General features: G+C 36.4%; 1 protein-coding gene across 1 annotated transcript; it reads right to left on the bottom strand.

The window, feature by feature from the left end:
* Window positions 1-5,377: 5,377 nt before the first annotated feature.
* LOC575037 (probable aminopeptidase NPEPL1) lies at window positions 5,378-21,746 on the bottom strand. Its single transcript, XM_030975425.1, has 12 exons — window positions 21,585-21,746; window positions 19,997-20,182; window positions 19,244-19,501; window positions 18,652-18,733; window positions 17,914-18,056; window positions 16,136-16,213; window positions 15,184-15,284; window positions 14,397-14,451; window positions 13,708-13,852; window positions 9,354-9,454; window positions 6,341-6,451; window positions 5,378-5,956 (listed from the first exon to the last, which is right to left on the bottom strand). Exons 1-12 carry the CDS (start codon window positions 21,741-21,743, stop codon window positions 5,804-5,806), a joined length of 1,572 nt encoding a protein of 523 aa, XP_030831285.1. The 5' UTR covers window positions 21,744-21,746; the 3' UTR covers window positions 5,378-5,803.
* Between the last annotated feature and the right edge of the window lie 480 nt (window positions 21,747-22,226).

Below are 22,226 nucleotides of genomic sequence, written 5' to 3'. Positions count from 1 at the left end.
AGGCTTTTTATCATTTTCATTTATTTTTATACCGTCGTACAATATTATTTTTGTCTAAAAACTTACATGTATCTCGATCGTTGTCCAAGATTATTCTGTTTCTAAATTTTGCTAGAGATTGAAGCGAAAGAGTGTGGTAAAACTGTTATTTCGATTTAAAAATATAAGATATACTCGGACATCTCGCTTTAAAATAAAAGGATTTTCTGGCACTTCTATAAATTATGTCTAAATATGGAGGAGTATTCCGTGCACTGTGCACCGCCCGAGATCATCCTTTTTCTAAATGATGTGAGCAAGCGAAGGGAGCGATCGAGAAAGAAAGACTTTCATTATCTTCAAAAAGATAATTCCTCACGAAATTACAAATTATATCGCTTTCTTATTTTGGATTTTCACAATATAGGCGTTATTCCAATATATTTGCTTTCATTCATATTTAAATTGCTCTCGTTGCACCCCCAGAGATATTTTGCGGCACCCCGGTTGTTTCCCCCGTTACTTTCACACAGGGGCGTACGCAGGATTTTTTCAAGGGGGGGGTTTTAAAATATTTTGCTCCCGAAAATTTGAAAATCGCGCCGGCCGAAAAGTCGCTCAGTGGGGGGGGGGGGGGGGGGGGGGGGGGGGGGGGTAAGCGGACACTTTTTTTTTTTTTTTGGTCTCAAAATTTCAAAATTTGACATTTTTTTACGTATGGGGGGAGGGTAAGGTCACCTTATTTAGGTTAGCCGTGGGTATAATTTTTTTTTTTTTTTTTTTTTTTTTTTTTTTAATTAAAAAAAAAAAAAAAAAAAAAAAAGCCAAAGGGGGGGGGGGGGGGGGGTTTTAGGTTTTTTTAGGGGGGTTTACATACATTAAAATACCAAAGGGGGGTGTTTGAACCCCCAAAACACCCCCCCTGCGTACGCCCCTGCTTTCACATATAATAGGTTTATATCAGGTAATCTTCACGACGGAAACATCCGAGACCTTGATGTTCTACCCTTCCACAACATAATAGTTTAAAGCATGATGATGTTTATGATTGTAATCATGAAACAAACCTATTTCTGTCTGCCAATGGAAGGAAACCATGAACGTTTATTTTCTGTCCCAGTCAATTTACCTTTCGGTCTCTAACATCTTTTGATCAATAAAACCTTTCAATGTTTTTACTAGAACAAATGGTAGACCAATAAATCCTATATAAACATATAATGATGATAATAACAAAAGGTATATAACAGCTTGAGGATGTAGAGCACGACGTGCGCTATATAGTTAGGCAAACAATATCACCCTTCATTGAGAACTTATGAGCTCTGATATTTTTATGGAAAAACTATCAAAAACAAACAAATGCGGCTGGTATATTTTTTGAAAAGTGTTCTGGAATTTCTACAATCTTTCTTATCTACCATTATTTCCATAAACCAATTCAATTGCTTGATGATGTAAATGACAACGTGCCTTACAAGCTAATATGGTTAGGAAGACAATATTACCCTTTGTCGGGAGCTTATGAGCTTTGCTAATTTTTGAAAAACTATAGCAAAAACAATAAAATGTGGTATGTCCATCGAGCGGTGGAACCGTGGGGGAGGGGGGAGGGGCAGGGGGCACAGTGCCCCCACTTTTTCAAGCACCCTACAGTGCCCCTTTTTACATAGGACAGGTGCCCCCTTTTACTTCCGATAAGTGCACCTTTTTTTTCTTCTAATAGATGCCATTCCACATTCTTATAAGTGCCCCTTTCCCTTCTGATAAGTGCCCCTTTTCTTCTTTGATGAGCTCCTCTTCTCATCTCTCATAAGCACCTTCTTTTCTTTTGTTTACTTGTGCCCCCTTGTCTTTTTAATAAGTTCCCTCTTTACTTCAGATAAATCTCACTTAAAACAAAAATGAGAGCCACTTCCCTTTCTCATAAATGCCCTTCTCACATGTCTGATAAATGCCTCTATTAAAATCTCATAGGTGCCCCATTCCATTCTCACAAGTGCCCCTATTCATCTCAGGTGAGTGCCCCTTTTAGGAACAAGAAATGCCTTACCACCTCTGATAAGTGCCCCTTCCCCTCTTATATAATTGCCTCTTTTCATCTCAGGTGTGTGCCCTCATATCAATTTGAGAGGTGCCCCATTTAATTTGTAAAAAGTGCCCCTTATTATATCTGATAAATGCCCGTTTTATTTTGACACATGCCCCTATACTTTTTAATTTGTGCCATTTTCCTTCTGAATAAAGCCCCTTTTTCTTGTTTAAAAGTGCCTTTTAAAATCTCCGAGTACCCTTATCAGGTGCGAGTAGTGCCCCAATGTTTCCCCTTTATCAGATGCAATAATCTTAGGGGTAATTTTCTGGGGGGGGGGGGGGAGGGGTAATTGTCCTAGAACCCATCACATCACATCACCTCATATCATATCGTATTTATCATTCTCATAATCACCCTCACGTGTGAAGGACAAATTCTTTTCTTATTCACTGGGTTTCTATAAACAGGAAGTACTATTCAACTTAAAGGGATAGTCGAGTTCTTTTTTCAGATCACAATTGTCTTAAAAGTGCATGGTTATTGCTCTTTTTCTTATCTTTGACATTTCTAGTGCCATCTGAGGACCTAAAATTGCTATGAAGGTAACTTTAGACCCAAAAATGTGTGAAATTTAGCCAACACAATCATACCAATTTAGCTCCACTTTCAAAAAAATATGGTGACCGTTAATAAGTTAATTAATAATAACAATACATGGGCCGGCTGGTTGAGCTTAATATAACCAACATGAAAAAGCCAACAAAAAAGCCAACATCGGCATTTGCTGAAATACAACGTAAAAGGCGCTATTTCTTTTTTTCAACGGCTTTTTCAAATTATCGAATATTTGTGGTGGTAGGTTCATTCAAATTTGACACTCAGTTTTTCATTATTTTTGTTTGTGGGTGTAGCGCCATCTGCAACCGAACTCAACTATCCCTTTAACTGTGATCTAGTGGGCTCTGCCACTGGTACTTGTCTGTGAATCCAAGAAAAATCATATTTGTACACATCATCTCATAGACAGAATTCTTTGAATTTTTATTTTTGTCGTCCTTATTGTAAACATCAAACATACAAATATAATTCATATTCATGACAGCTCTCCCCCACCCTTACAAGATTGTCTATTGTACTCCTGTCAATTCATGAAATTGAACAGGAAAATACATAACATTCCTCATAATATTTCACAAAATATTATATGAAAGTCAATCACACATATCCTGATGATAACGACTTGGAATCATTTCATTCATGTCCTCATTGTTTCAATTCTTGTCATGCTTGATATTTACTTTTGTTTTCAAGTTGTCTTTCCCACACAGTGTTTTGTCCTATTTTATAGAGACATTCTACATAATTATGTCTGTACTCAGTGCACTTTAAAAGCATAATTAATGCACTAGAGAGTGCCCTGGACTAAAAAAGAATAGGAAGAATAGACAAAAGAGATTCTTTTTCTACAAATAAAGCAAGGTAAGGCTAGTACCAATATACAGAAGTCATGAGCTTTAGTGAGGAGAGGCTAAATATTTACAAATCCAATGCACGATTACTTTAAGATGTGTGAGGTAAATCAATTACTTCATACATTTCATAATAATTTTTGGTGGTCAGAATATTTGGTTTTATAAACTGATATGCATGTAGTTCTAGGTCGTATGCTTTATTGTTGAATCTTTTAACAGCCAGAAAAATTGACATTCAGACAGAACATTACAAACAATAATATCGAAATCTGTAATTCCTTATGGAATTCATCCCTTTTGCACATCATAAATGGCAAAGGCATAAGTACATAAATCCACAGAAAAAATGAAACTAGGCATGAATAGGCACAATGTCATGTATAAGTACTATGAAAAAAAAACGTGCCATGTCTGCACTGGGCAAAACCATCACCACATAAAATGATAGTAGTAGTAGTAGTAGTAGTAATAATAATAATGATACTAATTTCATAAGTGATATGATCATCAAATATTTGACACATGTGTATATACCATCAAAGCCAAAAGAAAGCTGTTAAGTAGGATAATTCTGGATAGCGTCTAACCTTCACTGGAAGAGTACTCATTCAAGATTTAGGATTCAAATACATGCAGGCCTCTTCAAAACATAGAAAAATGATTCAAAATTATGATATACAGTTAACAGCTCGATTATTCATACCCTTACCAAGTTTTGTACTTGTTTAAGTATGTGAAGAAGAAAAAAAGAATGTGATATATTAACAAAGGCCACACTTTAACAAGTACAACTTATATTGTTGGTTTACCAAAAAAACCCACTAAAAACATCAAATTTATGAACAATTAAGTTGTTAACTTTACATGTATAGTCAAACATGTCATAGAGGCTACCTCTCCATAAGACCACCTGTATATTGAGGTCATTTTTACTGCCCTCTCTTCAAGACAGCCTCTACACCTATTGCCATACAGTCTTGGTAAGCACATTTGAAAGGAATGTATAAAATAGGGGCACCATGTGGATATATTTCTAATTGATTCTTTTTATTAGTCTGCAATACCAACAGACCATGAAATGACAAAGCCTACAATGTCCTTGCAGAAAAATAAAAATGAGAATTTATCAATGATTACAAAGAGTTAACTCTTCCTTTAATTCTTATCCCAAACCCAATGTTAATCATTCCATTTCTGGATATTACCATACGTTAGCAAACAGATGAATGGTAAAGTGTATAAAAGTGTGCAATATTTAGAACAAAATCCATCGTAGCAACTGTTCAATCCATGCTATTAATGTATTGCCGATGGGGACTATGATCCGGGTATGATCATGTGAAGAATTGCGGTTGATCTGATTTGATCGCATATCCTTTCACTCATTGGATTCTGCATTGCTTTGAGATCGACAAAAGACTTACGATGGATTCAGATTAATTCAGATCAATCATATTTCTTTGCAAGACGAGACCAAGAGGTGCCACTGTAATACTAAAATATTTCATAAGATTCCACTTACTGCAAACACTTTGAGCGTGGATCTTTCACATTTTCATGAGTGGGGAAGATTCATAATGTTTTTATATTGTGGATTTAATGAATCAGAACATGTGATTGTTTGTAATTTGCAGAAGTTCCTTGTCTTGAAAAGGGCTCTCATTGGACATTTTTGCAAAAGTATTGTTGCGATCAGTTTCTAGTAGACGGTAGTTATTTCAAATAAATAGTAAGGGGTGATTCCATGCTATGTGTCCCATACAACATGTCTCTATATTCCACATATTCCATCCAAGAATAAAGAATATCTTGATACGACCTTCGAGTAATAGTGCTTCCTGGGCCCCATTTCACAAAAATTGTCATCCGTGACAAATAACAGTTTTTGTTATTTGCTTTTGATTGGCTATCAGCAGATTTGACACTGATTTGTGTCATTTGTCATTGAAAAAAGCTTTGTGAAATAGGTCCCTGGTATCACTACCATAAGGCAGAGGCACATCAAGAGATATGTTATTCCTGGATTAAATAAATGGATAAATGCCATATGTTGAACAGGACACATTGAATGGAACTGCCCTAAATAGTTTCAGTATTTTGAACACCCGCCTGGCAATAAAACATGGATTCTAAAGCTAAAATTGGAGATATCTTATTCCGTCATGGAAGAATTATGTGGATAAATGTCATACGTTGTACTGGACACGTTGCATGGAACCGCCCTAAATGGTTTCGGATGTTTTGAACACCCGTCTAGGAATAAAACATGGATTCTAAAGCTAGAATTGGAGATGTGAAGCAGCAGCAGCACACTATTTCATATGAGGCGTATCTTCTTGGTGGCGCTTTCTACCATCATCTCATCATCCATGAGGCCTGGGGGCGAGATGGCTTGAAGGAGTCTGGACTTGGTGGCGCTTCCAAACAGCCCCAGCAGAAGGGCTACACCATATCCGGTTGCTCTCTCACCCTGTAGGTGGGGACATTACAAAAAAGGATGTTAATTGTGGTTCCCATGTCCAACAGGGTGTTAGGACCTCAGAGAAGAAATTTTGTAAGTCATGAACATAAAAATGAGAACGAATTTCATGGTTTTATTATGTATTTCTTCAAAGACGGTTGTTTAAAAAGTTGTGTATCTTAGCCACACCATACATATGTACATTTAATACTATTCAGGTGCACCAGTAATGAAATTCTTTCTTGAGATGGTTGAAGGATCACCTAAAATTTCAAGATTATAACCCAAACTAAGCTACAAAATATTTTTAAATCACATGTTTCTTCTTATATTTGCTTTATGATAAAGCACATATTTGCTTTGTCGGTTTTTCTGTTTAATAGCAAGACTCACTGAGTAACTCGGTGCGGCAATGTCGAAATGTATCCAGACTCCACCAAAGTCAAAGCCGATGTGTGAACCAATGAAAAGACCTGCACAAGAACTCTGGGCATTACCACGATCCTGAAAAAAGAAAGAATGGTAATCATTTTTTGGACATATAGAGGATTGAAATGTAATGGTATGCCGAGTTTATGTACAAAACTGAGGTTGAGGGAGAGTGCTATGAGGACTACAAAAAAAAAATGTTGTATTGCCCTTTGCGACCGACCCCAAAATCTTGAAATCTATGGTCTGCTTTTTAAAAAAGTTTTTTTTTAAACCTTTTTTTTTTGAGAAAAAAAATATTAAAGCATTCAAAACTGAGAAATAGCAGCCCAAATAGGGAGATTCAACAAAAAAAAAGTATTAAAAAAAAAAGGATTTCCGACCGACCGACCCATGTTTTGGCACCTAAAGGGCAATACAACATTTTTGTAAAGGCCTGATTGATGTGCTCAACATATGATAACAATTATACATTGTCAAGAAACTATCCAGTTATATATGACATGTTATTTCCCACTGATACTTAAGGTGTACTATAATTGTTGAGAGACAGACAAAAATAAAGAAGAAAAGAGGAACAAGAGAAGGAGAGAGAGAGAGAGAAGGAGAAAAAAAAGAAAATGGAGAGAAAGAGGATGTCATTCTGATAATTTGAAGTAGATTGGTGGCATATGCATATAAATAATGTGTTGATTACACATAAATCAATCAGACACCATGGCCCCGATTTATGGAACAATTTATCTAAACTAATTAAATCATGCTCGACCCTTTATTCTTTTAAAGCGACACTAAAACGTCACATTATATCCTCATACAAAATCGTTACTCCTTAAACTTTGTCTCTTAATTTGAATATATTTTTAATTTATTAATTCTTAAAATACAATAGTATTGTATTATAAACATTACATACCAGAACCCGATTCGCACTTGCACATGCACTTTCACTGCACCCACTTGATCAATTTCGTGTGTACAATTATACAATTTAAGAGTTTGCCGCTATTCTCTCGAGGCCGCCATCGATTTCAAGCTTACCGCTCATGATGGCGGTCTCCTGCATTTTCTGTAATTTATCTTTCTTTTTTTTTTTTTCATTGAAATTATATTTGTGTTTGTATGCATCTTATTCAATGTACTTAAAAATGTATAATCATGTAAAATGAAGAAATATTTGTTACTTTATGTATATAATTATGTTTCATTTTGAAAATGCAGAAATAAAAATAAACAAACAAACAAACAAACAAAAAATAAAACCCTTCTGACCTGTAGTATTTTGAGATGACAAAATATAATTGGTTGGAATATCATTATCATATATAAAATCCTTCAAAGGGCTGTCTTTTTTGGTGATTCCATTCATTCTAACGATATACATGGCACAGGATTGTTACTAATATCTAGAATTTTTAAAAACCAGCATCGAATTTAACGAGCTAGTTACCTGTAGGTTACGAAAGGCCTCATCTCCTAACTATCTGATAACAAAGATTGATGTTGATAATAATAATACAAAAATATTACATTATGTGAGTTGGCAACACCAAATCTTTAGATCACATGAGGGAAGCATCACAAGGGCACAGGAAACCAGCGGGATAACATAAAGAAATGAACAGTTTAATTCCAAAAGGAGCTAAATCCATTTTTGTAACTTCAGAGAAAAAAGAAATTGTTTTCCAGATTTTGTACAGGCATCTAAGGAAAAGTGATATAAGACGGTGCATTTTTTCATAATTACTCCCAAAATTTAGATAAATAATTGTGTTGAAAGACGGGTACTTCAGTGAACAATGTTCTGATATCAATAACTCAATTTTCATCAAAAGTGGATTTAGCTCCTTTTGGAATAAAGCTCTTCAAATAATAAACTGATCACATGGAGCCATAACAAGGAAGTTAACATTGTCTTTTGGGGGATTTGGACTTTGGACAGCTGTCTGAAAGCTTGTCATCTGTTATTTCTGATATTTATTCAGCCATTTAAAGGAAATAAAAGTATTGATACTTTTCTCTAGTCGCAGAATTGTGCATAAGAACCTAGGAAGAGTTTGGTAAAGGATCTACTAATGTTGATCAGATTTTTCAATTTACTCTTAACAGGGAAAAACTGTTATCCAACTCTTGGACCATCAGCCATGTTTTTCCTCAGGGGTTAATTATCCTTACAAAAAAGAACTGACATTTGTTCTTTTCCAACTCTAAATGAACTGCTGAATCTCATAGCATTATCATCTGTTTGGAGCAAAAAAGGTATTAAAGATACTATGTCCCTTTTGCAGCCAACCTCAAATTCTGTAGAACTTTGCAGGGATTATGAATTTAAATTTAAACGTTAGCAGTGTCCTCATATTCAAATTATGCAAAAAAAATCTGTTTACTTGCTAGACTTCACTGTCAGGCACTATTGTCAGTATTGAGTGACTGACTGGCTTTTTTTCTTCTTTGGTAATAACATACATAAAATGAGCTGTAAAGGATTTGTCTACATCAATAACCCACTTCTTGTAATGGCCAAAATTAAACTGATTGAATCTTGGCGCAGCATAAAAACATACGACCATGCGGTAGAATCGTCTGAAAATCAAGACTATTACTTATTGGCTCTATAGTTCCTAAGTCGATTTGACAACTAATAGTCGTTATTTTCCCACTTAAAGACATTTTCAAGCCCCATTTTTTTAAGGGGAGTTCTTAATCTTTCAAATGCCATTGGAATTTAACCTTTTCATTTTTTTGGCCTGCAAAAGGGACCTAGTACATTTAAAGGTGTCAATATGAGCTAATGCCCTTCTGGCTCCAAACGGAAATTATAATTGATTTTTATTTGCAATATAATCGAACCGTACAAGTAAATAGGCCAAAATTATAACAGTGAGCTTTACAGTTCGGACATTAGCTGCTTTCACTCTGCATTTAAAAGAAACTCAAAAGCTCTCCTGTGAGAATTTTAATAATATCCTTGACTTACCGCTACAGAGTTCTTCATGTCGGCTATTGCACTACCAAACTCACTAAAGTGAAGCTCTGGACAATAGACTAGAGGGAACACCAAGTCACCACTGCTACGACCTGAAAAACAAGCAACATTCATTCAAGCACATTTACGGGATTTATTATAAAAGTAAACAAATCAAAATATCTATTTAAATTAGGATCTGTTACCAATATAACATCTCTTCGTTATACTCTTTACTTTTGTAAATACATCTGTCCATTAAAGTGACTCAATGACATTGTTGAAGGTTGATGACAAAACTGTAATTTTTGTATGAAATGTTACTTACTATATTCCTTCTACTGTACTCACCCTCTAACATGCAAAAAATCCTGAATTATTCTTAAACCACAAAGATGTTTATGGTTTTCTTTGAAGGTGTCACTGAGCGACACCCTCTAACAGTAACTTCTCCCAACCGTTTTTTCCATGAAAATAAGACATAAGACAGATTATATACCTCACTTAAGTAATCCAGCCATCTGATTGGTCGAAATTGCATTCATAAACTTCAACTGTTCCTGTAAAATTCCCGGTAACCATGCTTAAAACATTTAATATTTTTAATAACCATGGTTATTAAAAAAATAGGTCAGTCTCCATGGTTACCCCATAGGTTTACATGTTAAAAAATGGTTTGAGCGATGGAGGATACCGTATGTGTGCGAATAATTGGTCGGTAATTTCAATACAATTGAATCTCGATCGATCTTACCGACAATTTTATCTTGCATTGTTGACATGAAGACGAAAATAAACTTCCAAAAACAAAAAAACAACATCTGCCGATAGATCTTGATCTAAGTTCGTGCCAATATGCATTACAAAAGTAAAAGAAGAGTCCGTATATGGAGCTTTTGCGAAGCATTCATCACACGCAAAGCCGGTTTCAATCCATTTTAATGTATATATAGTACAAAACTGCCAAGCATGTTAATAACGCGCGATGGCCGAGAGGTCTGAGGCGCTGACTTTAGATACATCACCTTTTGTACGCAAGAGTTTGAATCTCATCTTGGACCAAAAAAAAAAGTATTTTTTATTTTTTATTTTTTAGTCTATTTTTTTTCGGCATATAAAAGTATTAATGACTGCTTTAATATTCGAGAAATAGTTGTTTTTATACGCTCTCGGGAAGGTTACAATTGGGCTATTCCCCTCGGCACGCCTCGGGTAATAGCACAATTCTAACCTTCCCTTGAGCGTATAAAAACAACTATTTCTCTCAAAGCAGTCATTAATACTATATTATTATGAATCTTTCAACACTTAAATGTCTGGAATGGTATACAATAGAGCCAATTTATTGCTTTGTGCAAGTTACATTCACCTAAAATGTAATTAAACAGTAATGATATAGTTGGGAGAATAAAGGAATCAATCAGATCAGTTCTTCCCAAGTTTTATTATTAATAATGGTCTGTTTTCACTCAAACTTTCAGATTATCTTTAATTGTACATCTAGCATTGAAGTTACTGCCTAAGCACCATTATATCTCATCTTAACAATGTTACAAAGTCCCTTTAAAGGAGACGTACAACCTGATACTAAGTTGGGTTTAATAGAAGCAGAACAATGAGAGAAATAGGTCAGTGAAAGTTTGAGCAAAACCAATTGAAAATAAGAAGGTTATTAATTTTTGAAGGTGCATTCCATCGAGAAAAAAAAGGCAACCATGTGACTTATCTTGCAAGGTCCCCTCCCATTTGCCCATACTAAAAAAAATCTTCAAAAATCTTTATTTTCCTGTAAGAAAATTTTCAATCATACATTTACCGTCAATACAATAATTGCAAATATGTTTTTCTACGACCCTTGTATGAAAAAATCTATTCCATCATCAATAACTAAGAAAATAATAAATCCATTACATTTTCTGGACAGAGCAATTTGGAGAGGGGTTCGCAAGATACTGATGACAACTTAAACAAATCATAACTTTCCTATTTTCAATCCGATATTGCTCAAGCTTTCACAAATTTGTTTGTCTCATTTTTCTGCTTTCATTAAAATCAACTTAAAGGGATCCGGTAACTTTAAAAAAATCCTTGATTTAGCTCATGCTGCAATGATTATTATAAACCTTTGGGTCAGTCAGGAACCCCATGACTTTTACAAGCCAATCGTTGGTCTGATTATTATATAAATTTTGCGTTTTCCAAACGGTTTTCATAACACTACAGTCTATTGGAGAAAATGAGTATGGTAAAACCGGTCACTCAAGGGTTTTACTTTTTGATCATTTTGAAGCGCAATTTTATTAGGGCTTCAATATAACACCATATCACAGACACTGATAACACGTAGGGCTGTGCATCTCAGATTTAACATTGTTATACGATCCCTTTAATATCAGGGTGGACTTCCTTTTTAATCTTTTCTAATCCCCTTCAAATGCAATGAATAATCCATTATTCCATAATGAAACAACAGTTATTCCTAATGGATGGAGATTAGCTTATGATATATGTATACACTCGGTGCAGTAACAGTATTATATTGCTGAAGATCAGACAACCATAGTAGTAGTGTCGAGTGAAGTTCAGGGGGGGGGGGGGTGTTTCACAAAGATCCTAAGTTGAACTTATCTCTAAGTTGGACTTAAAGTTGATACTCTAAGACAATCCCAAATACTGAGATAATTACATAAATAGAAAGCTTTTAACGGCCATAATAACACCAAATGGTGTCCACCCGACAAAACAAGTTTAGAATAATGAATTTATTTGAGTAAACTCTACCAAAATATCTAAGTCTGAAACCCGGAAGTGCACGTAGAGTCGGGCCTCTATCCGTGACGTCACGAACGGGAGTCATGGGCTCAGTGAGATTGAATGGCAGTGATATCCCTATGTAAATGCTATCCTGTCAGAGCTTAGATTTGTTGTTGTTAAGGAGTATATTTGATGGATTTTCTGTTTTCATTTGAATGAAGAATAACGAAGAAACATTTTCCAGTCGCTGATTTCTTTTTATATCCTCATATTCACCTATCTGGTAGAGATTTAAGACGAGTTTACTGCTTAAGAATTAAAGTTAAATCGTGCACTTATGAATAGGCGGATGCATTATATTGTCATCAGATGTACATGAGCAGTTTTGTAAAACGAATAGGTCTAGAACTATGATAGTACTTATCATAGATGTGTGTGACTGCCTCAAAAAAGGATACAGTACCAGTTAAACATTTTATGTTGTAAAATATCAAACTTGAACGAGATCATGCAAGCGCGCTTCCTCTACAATATTTTGGCGAGTGATACGGCTCTTGCATGAACGTTCGTGGAGCGAGCAGAATCGGGAGGTAAGACCAAGCCGCTGCTTTAGGCGCTGCTTGCTTGTGATGGAACGTACGTGCGCTAGTTATATGTTTATCGGCAATTGCAAGAGAATGAAAGCGACGTTGCCAGCTAAGAAAAACAACTAACAAAGACTTGCTCCTGACTACCGGTGTCAGAATTGGTAGATGAAGGATGTTCAGGGCCAAGGAAGGTGAAAGACATGGAAGAAGAAACCATCGGGAGATCGCTGTAGTGTATGGTAATGAACTGTGCATGGGTAGACAGCTACCGTTCACTCCGTGCCTGGGCCGATTTCAACACCAAAACAAAAATTACATGGTGAAAATATCGACTAATAGCACATCGTTGGCATGTATATGTCGTAATTTTTAAAAGGGGAATTGATATTAATACTATGAAGTACTAGGGGAAGGTAAAGAATTGTACATAGAATTATGATTTATTAGTCTTTTCAGCCTTTGAAACAAAAATATGCAGAAAATCGTATCACTCTGCACATGTTTGCTATGGAACATCCGGGTACGTGAATATACTCTCTCCCGGACGTGAGGTCATAAATAGTAGACCAGCGTAGTGACTGATTTTCTATGCAAAGAGAGGCGGATATTTTAGACATTTCAATTGAGGATTTCGAGTAGACAGAATTTTTTTGTGATATACTAAGTAATTGAAAAACTTAAAAATAACATATACTTGCTGTAGGTAACAAATTAAGGGACATTTATTTGCTTAGAGTATCAACTTTAACAATTATGGAAAGCCATTAGCATCCTTCAAAATATATTTGTTAAAGTTATTTTAAAAGGCATAAAATGTTGATACAAATCAATCATATATTCTATTATCATGGGAGATTTCATGTTCTTGATGTGGAATTCATGAATGAAAAGTCTAAAATACTTTAATTTTTGCTTTTGAATATATTTCATTATAAGGCTACACATGGCTCTCCATAATATTTAAGTCCAACTAAGAGTTAAGTTCGACTTAAAATCTTTGTGAAACGCCCCCCTGATGGCCTTACCTGCTTTCGTTGAAGCAACCTCCCAGTCTTCGTTGTTGGTCAGGAGTCCAGCATGGTACTTTCCTGTTGAGATACCTTGGGCGCCAGTCAGTGTGGCCATGTCAACAATGATATCAGCTTTCAGATCTTTTGCGGCAAAGGACACCTACAAAATACAAGAAAATATAAGATATTTATATCCAGGTTGGAAGAAAAAAAATCATGATGTATGAAGACAAAAAAATATAACGTTTATTTTTACAAATTTAAATCAGGATTTATGACGACAAAAAATAAAACATTTATTTTTACAAATTTAAATGATGATTTTTAAAATTTTGAATCAATTCTATTTAGAAAATCAAGGTCCTATGCGATGAAATCTTGTATGCGTAAATGCGGTCATGAGGATATTTTACACTAACTGTATAGAAATCTATCATTGAAAGGAAGAAACTAGCAATTTTGGTATTTAAAAAAAAACATACGGTTGAAAATTGTCTAGATTTTTTCATTGAGATAATTAAATCTGGTATAATTTCTACAGTTACTTGTAAAGGCCTACAGTAGTGGATTAAGAAAGATCATGATGGCCTGATGCATATATTAGAATGGCTACATTGTATATCGAATGATATGAGGAATATATCAAAGTGCTACACTTTTCTCTTTGCATCAATATTGTTTTTGTGAGACTTTTGTTTACTTACCCCATCTGCTAGTACTAATCTTCCCTCAGCATCTGTGTTGTTGATTTCAACTGACCTGTAAATTAAAAGAATAAAGCAGAAATAAATGCAACGTTTCAAAGGAATGAACACTGACGAATGTCTAAATATCATTTATTCTGACCACTACGTGGTATTGTAGTTAATATTATCATAAATACAATTGCTTATTTGTGAGTAAATTTGATGAAAAGAATTACCGGTACAACTTCGCTCAGTTTATTATCTATAGGAACTATATTAGAGAATGTTTTGGAAGTGAAAAGCACAGGAAACATGCTGTATATTGGATAAAAGAATTAAAGGTGGAAATTCGCACCTATCTCAATATGAAATGTAATCAAAAGAAATTCGATACAAACGAAGTTACAAAAGTTACAAAAATGTTTTCATTATTTTAGTTAGTGATTATGTCACATTAGTTTCATGTTCTGTACTATGTATGACAGTTACAATTGCATGAATTTTGTATTTAAACACTGTTGTAAATAGCTGTTATTTTATGATATGAACAAATAAAGTCCCTCGAAAGAGGATAAATAGAAAAAAATTACCGGTACAATTCCCATCTGAAGTTGGAATAAAGTTTGAGTTTCAAGGATGCCATACTTTTTTTAATGGTATTATACAAATTAGCAACCCTGGATAATGTTGTAAACACATATATAAGCATTCTGTATTGTTTTTTTTTACAATGAAAATGAAACCTGCAATAAGTGGAAAACTTTACAAATATCATTTGTGGAATGTAATTGATATGTCGACCTACCTCCCGGAGTACATGATATGTACATCATCTGGTCTTGTGGCATCTGGGCCTACAGCATTCTCGGCCAGGCAGAATAAGGCATGAAGGTTCTCTTGAAAACCCTGGAATACAAACAAAAGTAGTCACTAAGAGTTAGCAAGCGCAAGGGGGGGTATTCCGGTAGCGCATACTAAGTTAGCGCGTACGAAGTTAGTCCACACTTTTATGGAGTGCCTGTTGCCAACTCATTTACCCTGTACAGATTATTTTAATCCTACAATGAGAAGTGTCCAAAAAATTAATTTTGCAATGAAATGGGAAGAAAAAGATAATATGAGTGTGAACTGAATTTTAGCAAAATCTCTGGTAGATTATCTTGTCATGAATATTGAAGGAGGAAGATGACACCTAGCATTCCATAGAAGTGTGAACTATAATTCTTGTTTAGTCTGGACTTAGTCCCAGCTTAACTTATGAGAATACCACCCAAGGTGTTTAAAGTGACAGTAAATGCAAGGACTGTGTTGTACAGAGTTGGCTGATATTGTATAATGAGAAAATTTAAATAATTCTCAAACTACTCTTATTAATACAAAGTCACATCGATCGTAAGCAATGTATCACAGCAATGGTCCTTTCCTTACAACGAGCGTTAATGGTTGGGGATGAACAGGTTTATGTATTTACTCATGCACTGATATTCTTCAGCTCTTTAATCACGTAATAGTCTCCTGTATTAACATGCCCCTATATTCCATAGTACATGCAGCTCCTTTTAAAGGTAAACATTTGACTTCACCTACACATGGAATAAATATCATCCAGGACTTTTTTTTCTTTTTTTTCAGCGTGTACAATTTTAACATTTTGTGCAGAATGTCTGCAGAAGAACGACACATTCATAAATTGCCTCCTGAAATGCACAGGTCCAACACTTTCTCTTTTATCAATGAAAATATCAAAGACGACCTACTTCTTTAACGGCTGCATAGAATGCACCCAAAATCGCTGCTGCGCCACCGCAGTCCCGCTTCATACCAGGCATGGCAGTCTATACAGAAAAGGAGAAGAGAAAGAAAATCAGATAATGACCTGCTGAGAAAGATTTGATTGTAATGGAAAATGACAAACAACATTTAGGGATGGATAAAACAAGGGAATGCATTTCTTCAAAATACATTAGAAGATTGTTACAATAATAATAATAATCATTATAATATTGGATAGTCTTATGGTGCATACCGTATTTGTCGGCGTAAAGGCCGCAGTATTTTTGGAAGAGAAAATATCAAAAAGTCGGGGTGCGGCCTTTGCGGCGAAAGAGTTTAAAAAAAAAAAATTGCAAGTCAAAACCATGAAAAGCAGCACGAATTTGTACATATGGGACAACAATGAAAGGTGATGGACATTTCTAGAATAACTGTCTAGAATAACACATGTCTTTTTTTTGTTGAAATGAAGGGCAAAGTTTTGTCAATCTCGTAAATAACATTCATAACTTACCAACCTAACTCTACTGGTAGATCTAGATTTAAGTTTTTGCCATATAGCTAAAGCAACCTTAATCCTCAGCTTGCGCGAGCACAGCTATGGCGCAATAAGCCTACACAAGAAAAAAAAGCATCATGGTCGGGATAGCCGGGCGGTCTAAGGCGGTGGTTTGGGTCACAATTTACATTTGTACGTAAGGGTTCATATCCCGCCTCCGACAAAAGTTTGTTTTTTTCTTTTTTAATGTCAAAATCGGGGGTGCGGCCTATGCGGTCTTATCGCCGGCAAATACGATATATCTACCATGCACGGTGCTCAAGGCATTCCAAAATTCCCCTGGTTTTCACAGGACCATTGTAGTTTTAAACTATAAGTTTGTGAAACCTCAAAGTTATACACAATGCTCCACTAACAACAACATGGGTCACACAGGGTAAAAACAAGGAGTATTCAGATTTTTCAACACCAAGCCAGGAAAGCCTTCATTTAACTACCATATTTGCCGGCAATAAGGCCGCACCCCCCAACTTTGACATTTCGTAGAGGAGTTTAAAAAAATAATAAAAAAACCGAGAGGAAAAATTAAAAAAACGGACCAAACAAAATAATCATAATTTTCTTGTAGAACACTATTTTTTCTACAAACTAATAACAAATTCATCAATATTCTTATAAATTTACAGGAAGTTTACCTAAAAAAAGATCGTAACTTAGCAAATCTTCATTGATTTTTAAGCTAGTACTGTATCGCAGGCAGATTTTGCATCCTACATGTACATATACCCCTACCACGATATGCGGTGTAATACCAAATTGCGACTTTGGCTGGATGCGCAGTTGCGTTGCGCGGAGCTAGCTCCGTAACGTTCCTTCTTTTACTTCAAAGTTAATTGCCACTGCACGCCACATAATTTTGAGTAAGGATCCCGCTGCACATAGTTACCAGGCTATTAAACCTGAAGATCACTTGTGTTTTATAACTTCAAATAAACTTAAAGTTTTGTAAACACGAGAGCAACCACATGGTCCTTATTAAAATACAAGGTAACTTTGAAGTTTAAAACCACGACATAAACTTTGAAGTTTAAAACCATGACCTAAACTTTGAAGTTTAAAACCATGACCTAAACTTTGAAGTTTAAAACCACAGCCTAAACTTAAAGTTAACAGACTTTTGTGTGAACCTATCTTTGGTCTTCCAACTTTCCCCCTGGGATGCTGCAAGGCCATTCTCTCTCTCAACTCTTTCAGAACACTCACCTTGCCCTTGATGGAGAGTCCACCAGTGTCATAGACGATGCCCTTGCCCACCCAAGCAATGGTTTGAGATGCATTAGGTGGTGTGTGGCTAAGGACAGCAAAGGCTGGTGGATTGGCTGCAGCTTTGCCGACACCGTAGATACCTGTCAAGATCAGAAAAGGTGCAATTCAAAGGGTAGAAACATTTTCATTAACTGAAAGGCGTTTAGGAAATTTATTCACAAATTCTCAATGCCGTCAGTGATCGTTATTGTACATGCATTTTTAAGTTACTTGAAAGTACACTGTAGCTTTCCCTGAAGGTCTGGTTAGTGCTGTAACAGCATTGTATGAATATGAACAGACTAGAGTGAGATGTGGAAGAGGGTACTCTGGAGAGTTTTCATGTTGGAGTGGGTGTACATCAGGGATCAGTCTTGTCTCCACTGCTGTTCGCTATTGTAGTTGATGTTTTATCACAATCAGTAAAGAAAGGTGCGTTATGGAACCTATTGTATTCAGATGACTTAGTTTTGATGGCTGAATCGATGCAGCTGCAGGAGAGAGATTTCACCGACTGGGAGAATGCATTTGAGCGCAAGGGCCTGAATGTCAACATATGAAAGACAAAGGTGATGGAAGCAAGTGGGGGGGGGGGCAACATCAGTGAAAATAAACAAAATAGATCCTTGTGGTATCTATGGCAAGAGAGTGATCAGAAACTCTATCGGATACATGGCACATACAAACAAAACTTACCTCCAAACCCTTTCTGTTTGAGCTCCTCTCCTTGGATGATGAGAGGGGTGATGCCAAGGGATTGTCCAATTCTTTGGATTTCCTGTAGGTGATAATGCAATATAAGAGTATAGCATATGAGGTCAAGCAGGGTGGTGTGATGGTATGTACATGTTTCCATAAAAAAAATACTATAGGGCTTAGACAATTATTAAAGATGTGAAGGGGGGATTTAGAGCTGGGAATTTTTTTGTTTTAGAAAAATAGCATTTAATAAATCATCATAAATCACCAAGAAAACTGACATAGATTATCGTGAATAATTGATCATCAATTGTAATATATCCGTTGTTACATCTGAATGTCACTCAACATCAATAACACTAGCACTGTAAGAGTTTACTTCATCTACATCATTTTAATTGAATTTACATTTCATGATCATTCAGAGTGCAAAAGCCATCAGTGGCAAATGAAAATTTACTTTCGATTCTCGCAAGTCAGTCAAAGTGAATTTTCAAATCTAGGTGAAGAAGAATCATGGCAACAAGAAAAAAAATCAGTTAATTTTTCTGTTAAGAATTTGAGAGCCAAGATAAAGTGGATATCTTACTTTTACAAAGTCCATCGTGTTCATTTCATTGCAAGGCATATCCACGATACGGGCTGATTCACGGATAGACTGGGCCGTAACCTGTAAGGTCGCCACCTCTTCTTCCGTCAGGGAAGCGTTATCACTGTCTGTGATGACGAATTCTACGTTGACGATGCGCTGGGTCTGCTTGCGAGAGCCTGCTTTACGGGAATAGAGAGGGAAGGCCCTTGCGATGGCACAGCCAAGAGGAAAGACATGGGCATGTTCACTGGCAACCTATCACAAGAAAAAGAATAGTAATGGTAACAAGAAAAGGTTACTTGAACAGCACCAAATTTCTGTTATGTAGAGGTTGAAATATAACACTGTAAATAGAAATCATCTAAATCTATCATGGAAATTACAGTCATATTTCTATATTTGATTCTCTTCTTCTTTGCAATTGTGTCTCTCAACAGCAATTTATAGAAATACATATACATATAGGGAGCTAGTCTCATCATCGATCTTATTTCATGCTTTTTAAAATAACTGTTCATTCGGGCACATGCTCCTATCACTCCAAATCCAAGATTAATACTTAGGTAACTACTATCGGTAGCCTAGCAGAGCCGGGGTAATATTGGAGCGCTTTGAGCACCTTGCAGGGTGGATATGTGCGCTATATAAATATCCAATATTATTATTATTATTATTATCCAAACTACTTCCTGCCAACAATTTATTCCAATATACACCTGCACTTGATGGAATCAGCTAAGGTCTACCTACCACGATGCACTCGTTGCCACTTCCGGTGAGACAACTACGGACCAGTTTGGTGAGGATGTGGCAGCGGGATGGTGCATTGTGCCTGCTAGCCTTCATCGGCAGGGCCGCTAGAGTCGCATTGTTGAACCACAGAGAGACAGTATCTGTTGGTGATGGGCTGAGGCAGCCAAGTGCCATTCCGTAGGACTGCAAAAACAATGGTTAATTTTGAAGGTGGTTAACCCTATTCTGACTGGGCTTTTCAGGAGCACATTATGACAGGGGGGGGGGGTTTCAAATTTCACCAAGGATCTCAAGAGATGGAACGCTCAATTTATGTAAAATTTTGAGTTGAGATAGAGTTACTTAGAACAAGTGATAAATAAGCGATAAATAAGTGATATACAGTATTTCAGGTTTTTTAAAATTATGTTCAAATTAATGAGCCAAGTACACATAGATCTAGATCTATTTTTCCATTTTTTCAGTTTCACAAAAATATCAGAAAGAAAGTACATGTAGGCCTACCCTATTAACTTGAAATGAAGCACAGATATAGATTATTAAATAAATAAGACAGTCATGGTATTTATTTTGATATTCTTTGGTTAAATCGTCTCATAGTTATGCAAGAAATTTGCAAGTTTAGCATTTACTATTTTTTTGTCGACTTGAGCCTTGAGGATGAGCTGGAACTGGAAGTGGAAGCTCCTCTCTTTTATGACCTCTATTAGAATTGCTAGTGGAATCACTCCATGACGGGTACCAAGAAAAAATTATTGAGGGGCTTGGTGTAGAAGGGACAGATCAATACCAGTTGATACACTAACTTACTAAGACAGGAGTGTGTTTTACAGACGTGTACAATCAGATATGACTATTTACGTGTGGGGACCGACTTTTAAAGGCCCACTGCACTACTGGTAGCTACTTGCGCCCTCTATATAACAAACAATGCCTAATCGGTGACCATCGGTCCCCCATGATCCTCTTTTTCATATGTTAACTGAAAGCTGAGTTGATGAGATAACCACCTGTCCAGTGACCTTGCAGAGCGGTCTAATCCCTCCTGTAAACTACATGTATGGCAGATAAGCTTTAACGTCACCATCCGAAAGACGCAACTCAGTTTCGAACCTGCATCCTCGGCTGAATCAGTTTGTAACTTCCATTGTTAGCTGGATTACAGGCGCACGCCACAGGAGTATTTCATTGTTTTAGTCTTTGTTTCAGGCTTTTCTACTCCACAGACCTGACACAATTTCTCAAATCTTTTCTCAAACTACTGGAACATGCATACAAATTAGATCTAAGTACAATCATGACAATAAATCAGTTCAACGAGTCTATCATGACAACATAACTGCAAACAGAATAGTTTTCTATTTTTCCTTTAAGTTCTTGTAGATCTACTCTTTAAAAAAGAGTGAATACAGAATATAGACACAACTCAATCACTAGACTCTAGCCTGGCTTTAGCATGAGCGATGTCACTATTACACAACCACCAGACCTGCAGACACACAAAACAACGTGTGGGGCTGACTTTTGTCTGATCCAGGAACTAATTCATCCAGATTCCAAGTCAATTTACAAGACATATAATCACCTCTTCAGTGACCCGAGGCTGCAATTTGGTCTTCACGATGTCATAAGGAACCTTGGTCAAGTTTGGGAGCTGACCGACGATCAGGACTGACCGGTTGGCAGGATCCGAGGTGCTGTTTGCACCAGAAAACTGCAGCATTTCTGATTTCACGGAAGCCATGTTTGCTAGTTCATGTAGAAAGTGCGACGACCTCGGCCTCAAGCTTTGTTTGGAGCGCGAGGTCGCCGATCGACGTCGACGTCCGACTGATAAATCGACCGTTTTCGTTTTTCTGTTCCCCCAACATTTAATTCTCTGGCCACGAGTCGTTCCAGGAAGGGGAGGGAAGGGAAGCTAGATTGGAAATTAGGGGCCAAGGGATGATGTGGGTGCAGGGGCCCCCCGGGAAAAAAAGAAGGAAAAAAAAGAAGGAAAAAAAAAAGAAGGAAAAAAAAGGAGGGAAAAAAAAGAAGGGAAAAAAGGAGGAAAAACAATTAAAGAGAGATCGAGAGAGAGAGAGAGAAGGAAAAGAAGGAAAAGTGGAGAGAAAGGGAAAGAAAGAAGAGGAAGAAGAAAGGAAAAGGGGGAAGAAGTGATCGGGGGGGGGGGGCGAAAGAGCCTCGCCTCCCAGGCTGTCGCCTACCGTCCCATCCCCCAATCAAA

Source organism: Strongylocentrotus purpuratus, unplaced genomic scaffold (genome assembly GCF_000002235.5).
Source record: "Strongylocentrotus purpuratus isolate Spur 01 unplaced genomic scaffold, Spur_5.0 spur5_scaffold_8, whole genome shotgun sequence".
Taxonomy (NCBI): domain Eukaryota; kingdom Metazoa; phylum Echinodermata; class Echinoidea; order Camarodonta; family Strongylocentrotidae; genus Strongylocentrotus; species Strongylocentrotus purpuratus.
This window is presented reverse-complemented; position numbering and strand designations above follow the sequence as displayed.

Excerpts from the sequence above, each read along its gene's own strand:
- LOC575037 (XM_030975425.1), bottom strand. The coding sequence starts at position 21,743 with ATGGCTTCCGTGAAATCAGAAATGCTGCAGTTTTCTGGTGCAAACAGC. Across the intron at positions 16,214-17,913 it reads GACTCTCCATCAAGGGCAAG|ACTGCCATGCCTGGTATGAA; the intron begins GTGAGTGTTCTG and ends TTTTCTGTATAG. Across the intron at positions 5,957-6,340 it reads TTGCCGCACCGAGTTACTCA|GGTGAGAGAGCAACCGGATA; the intron begins GTGAGTCTTGCT and ends CCCCACCTACAG.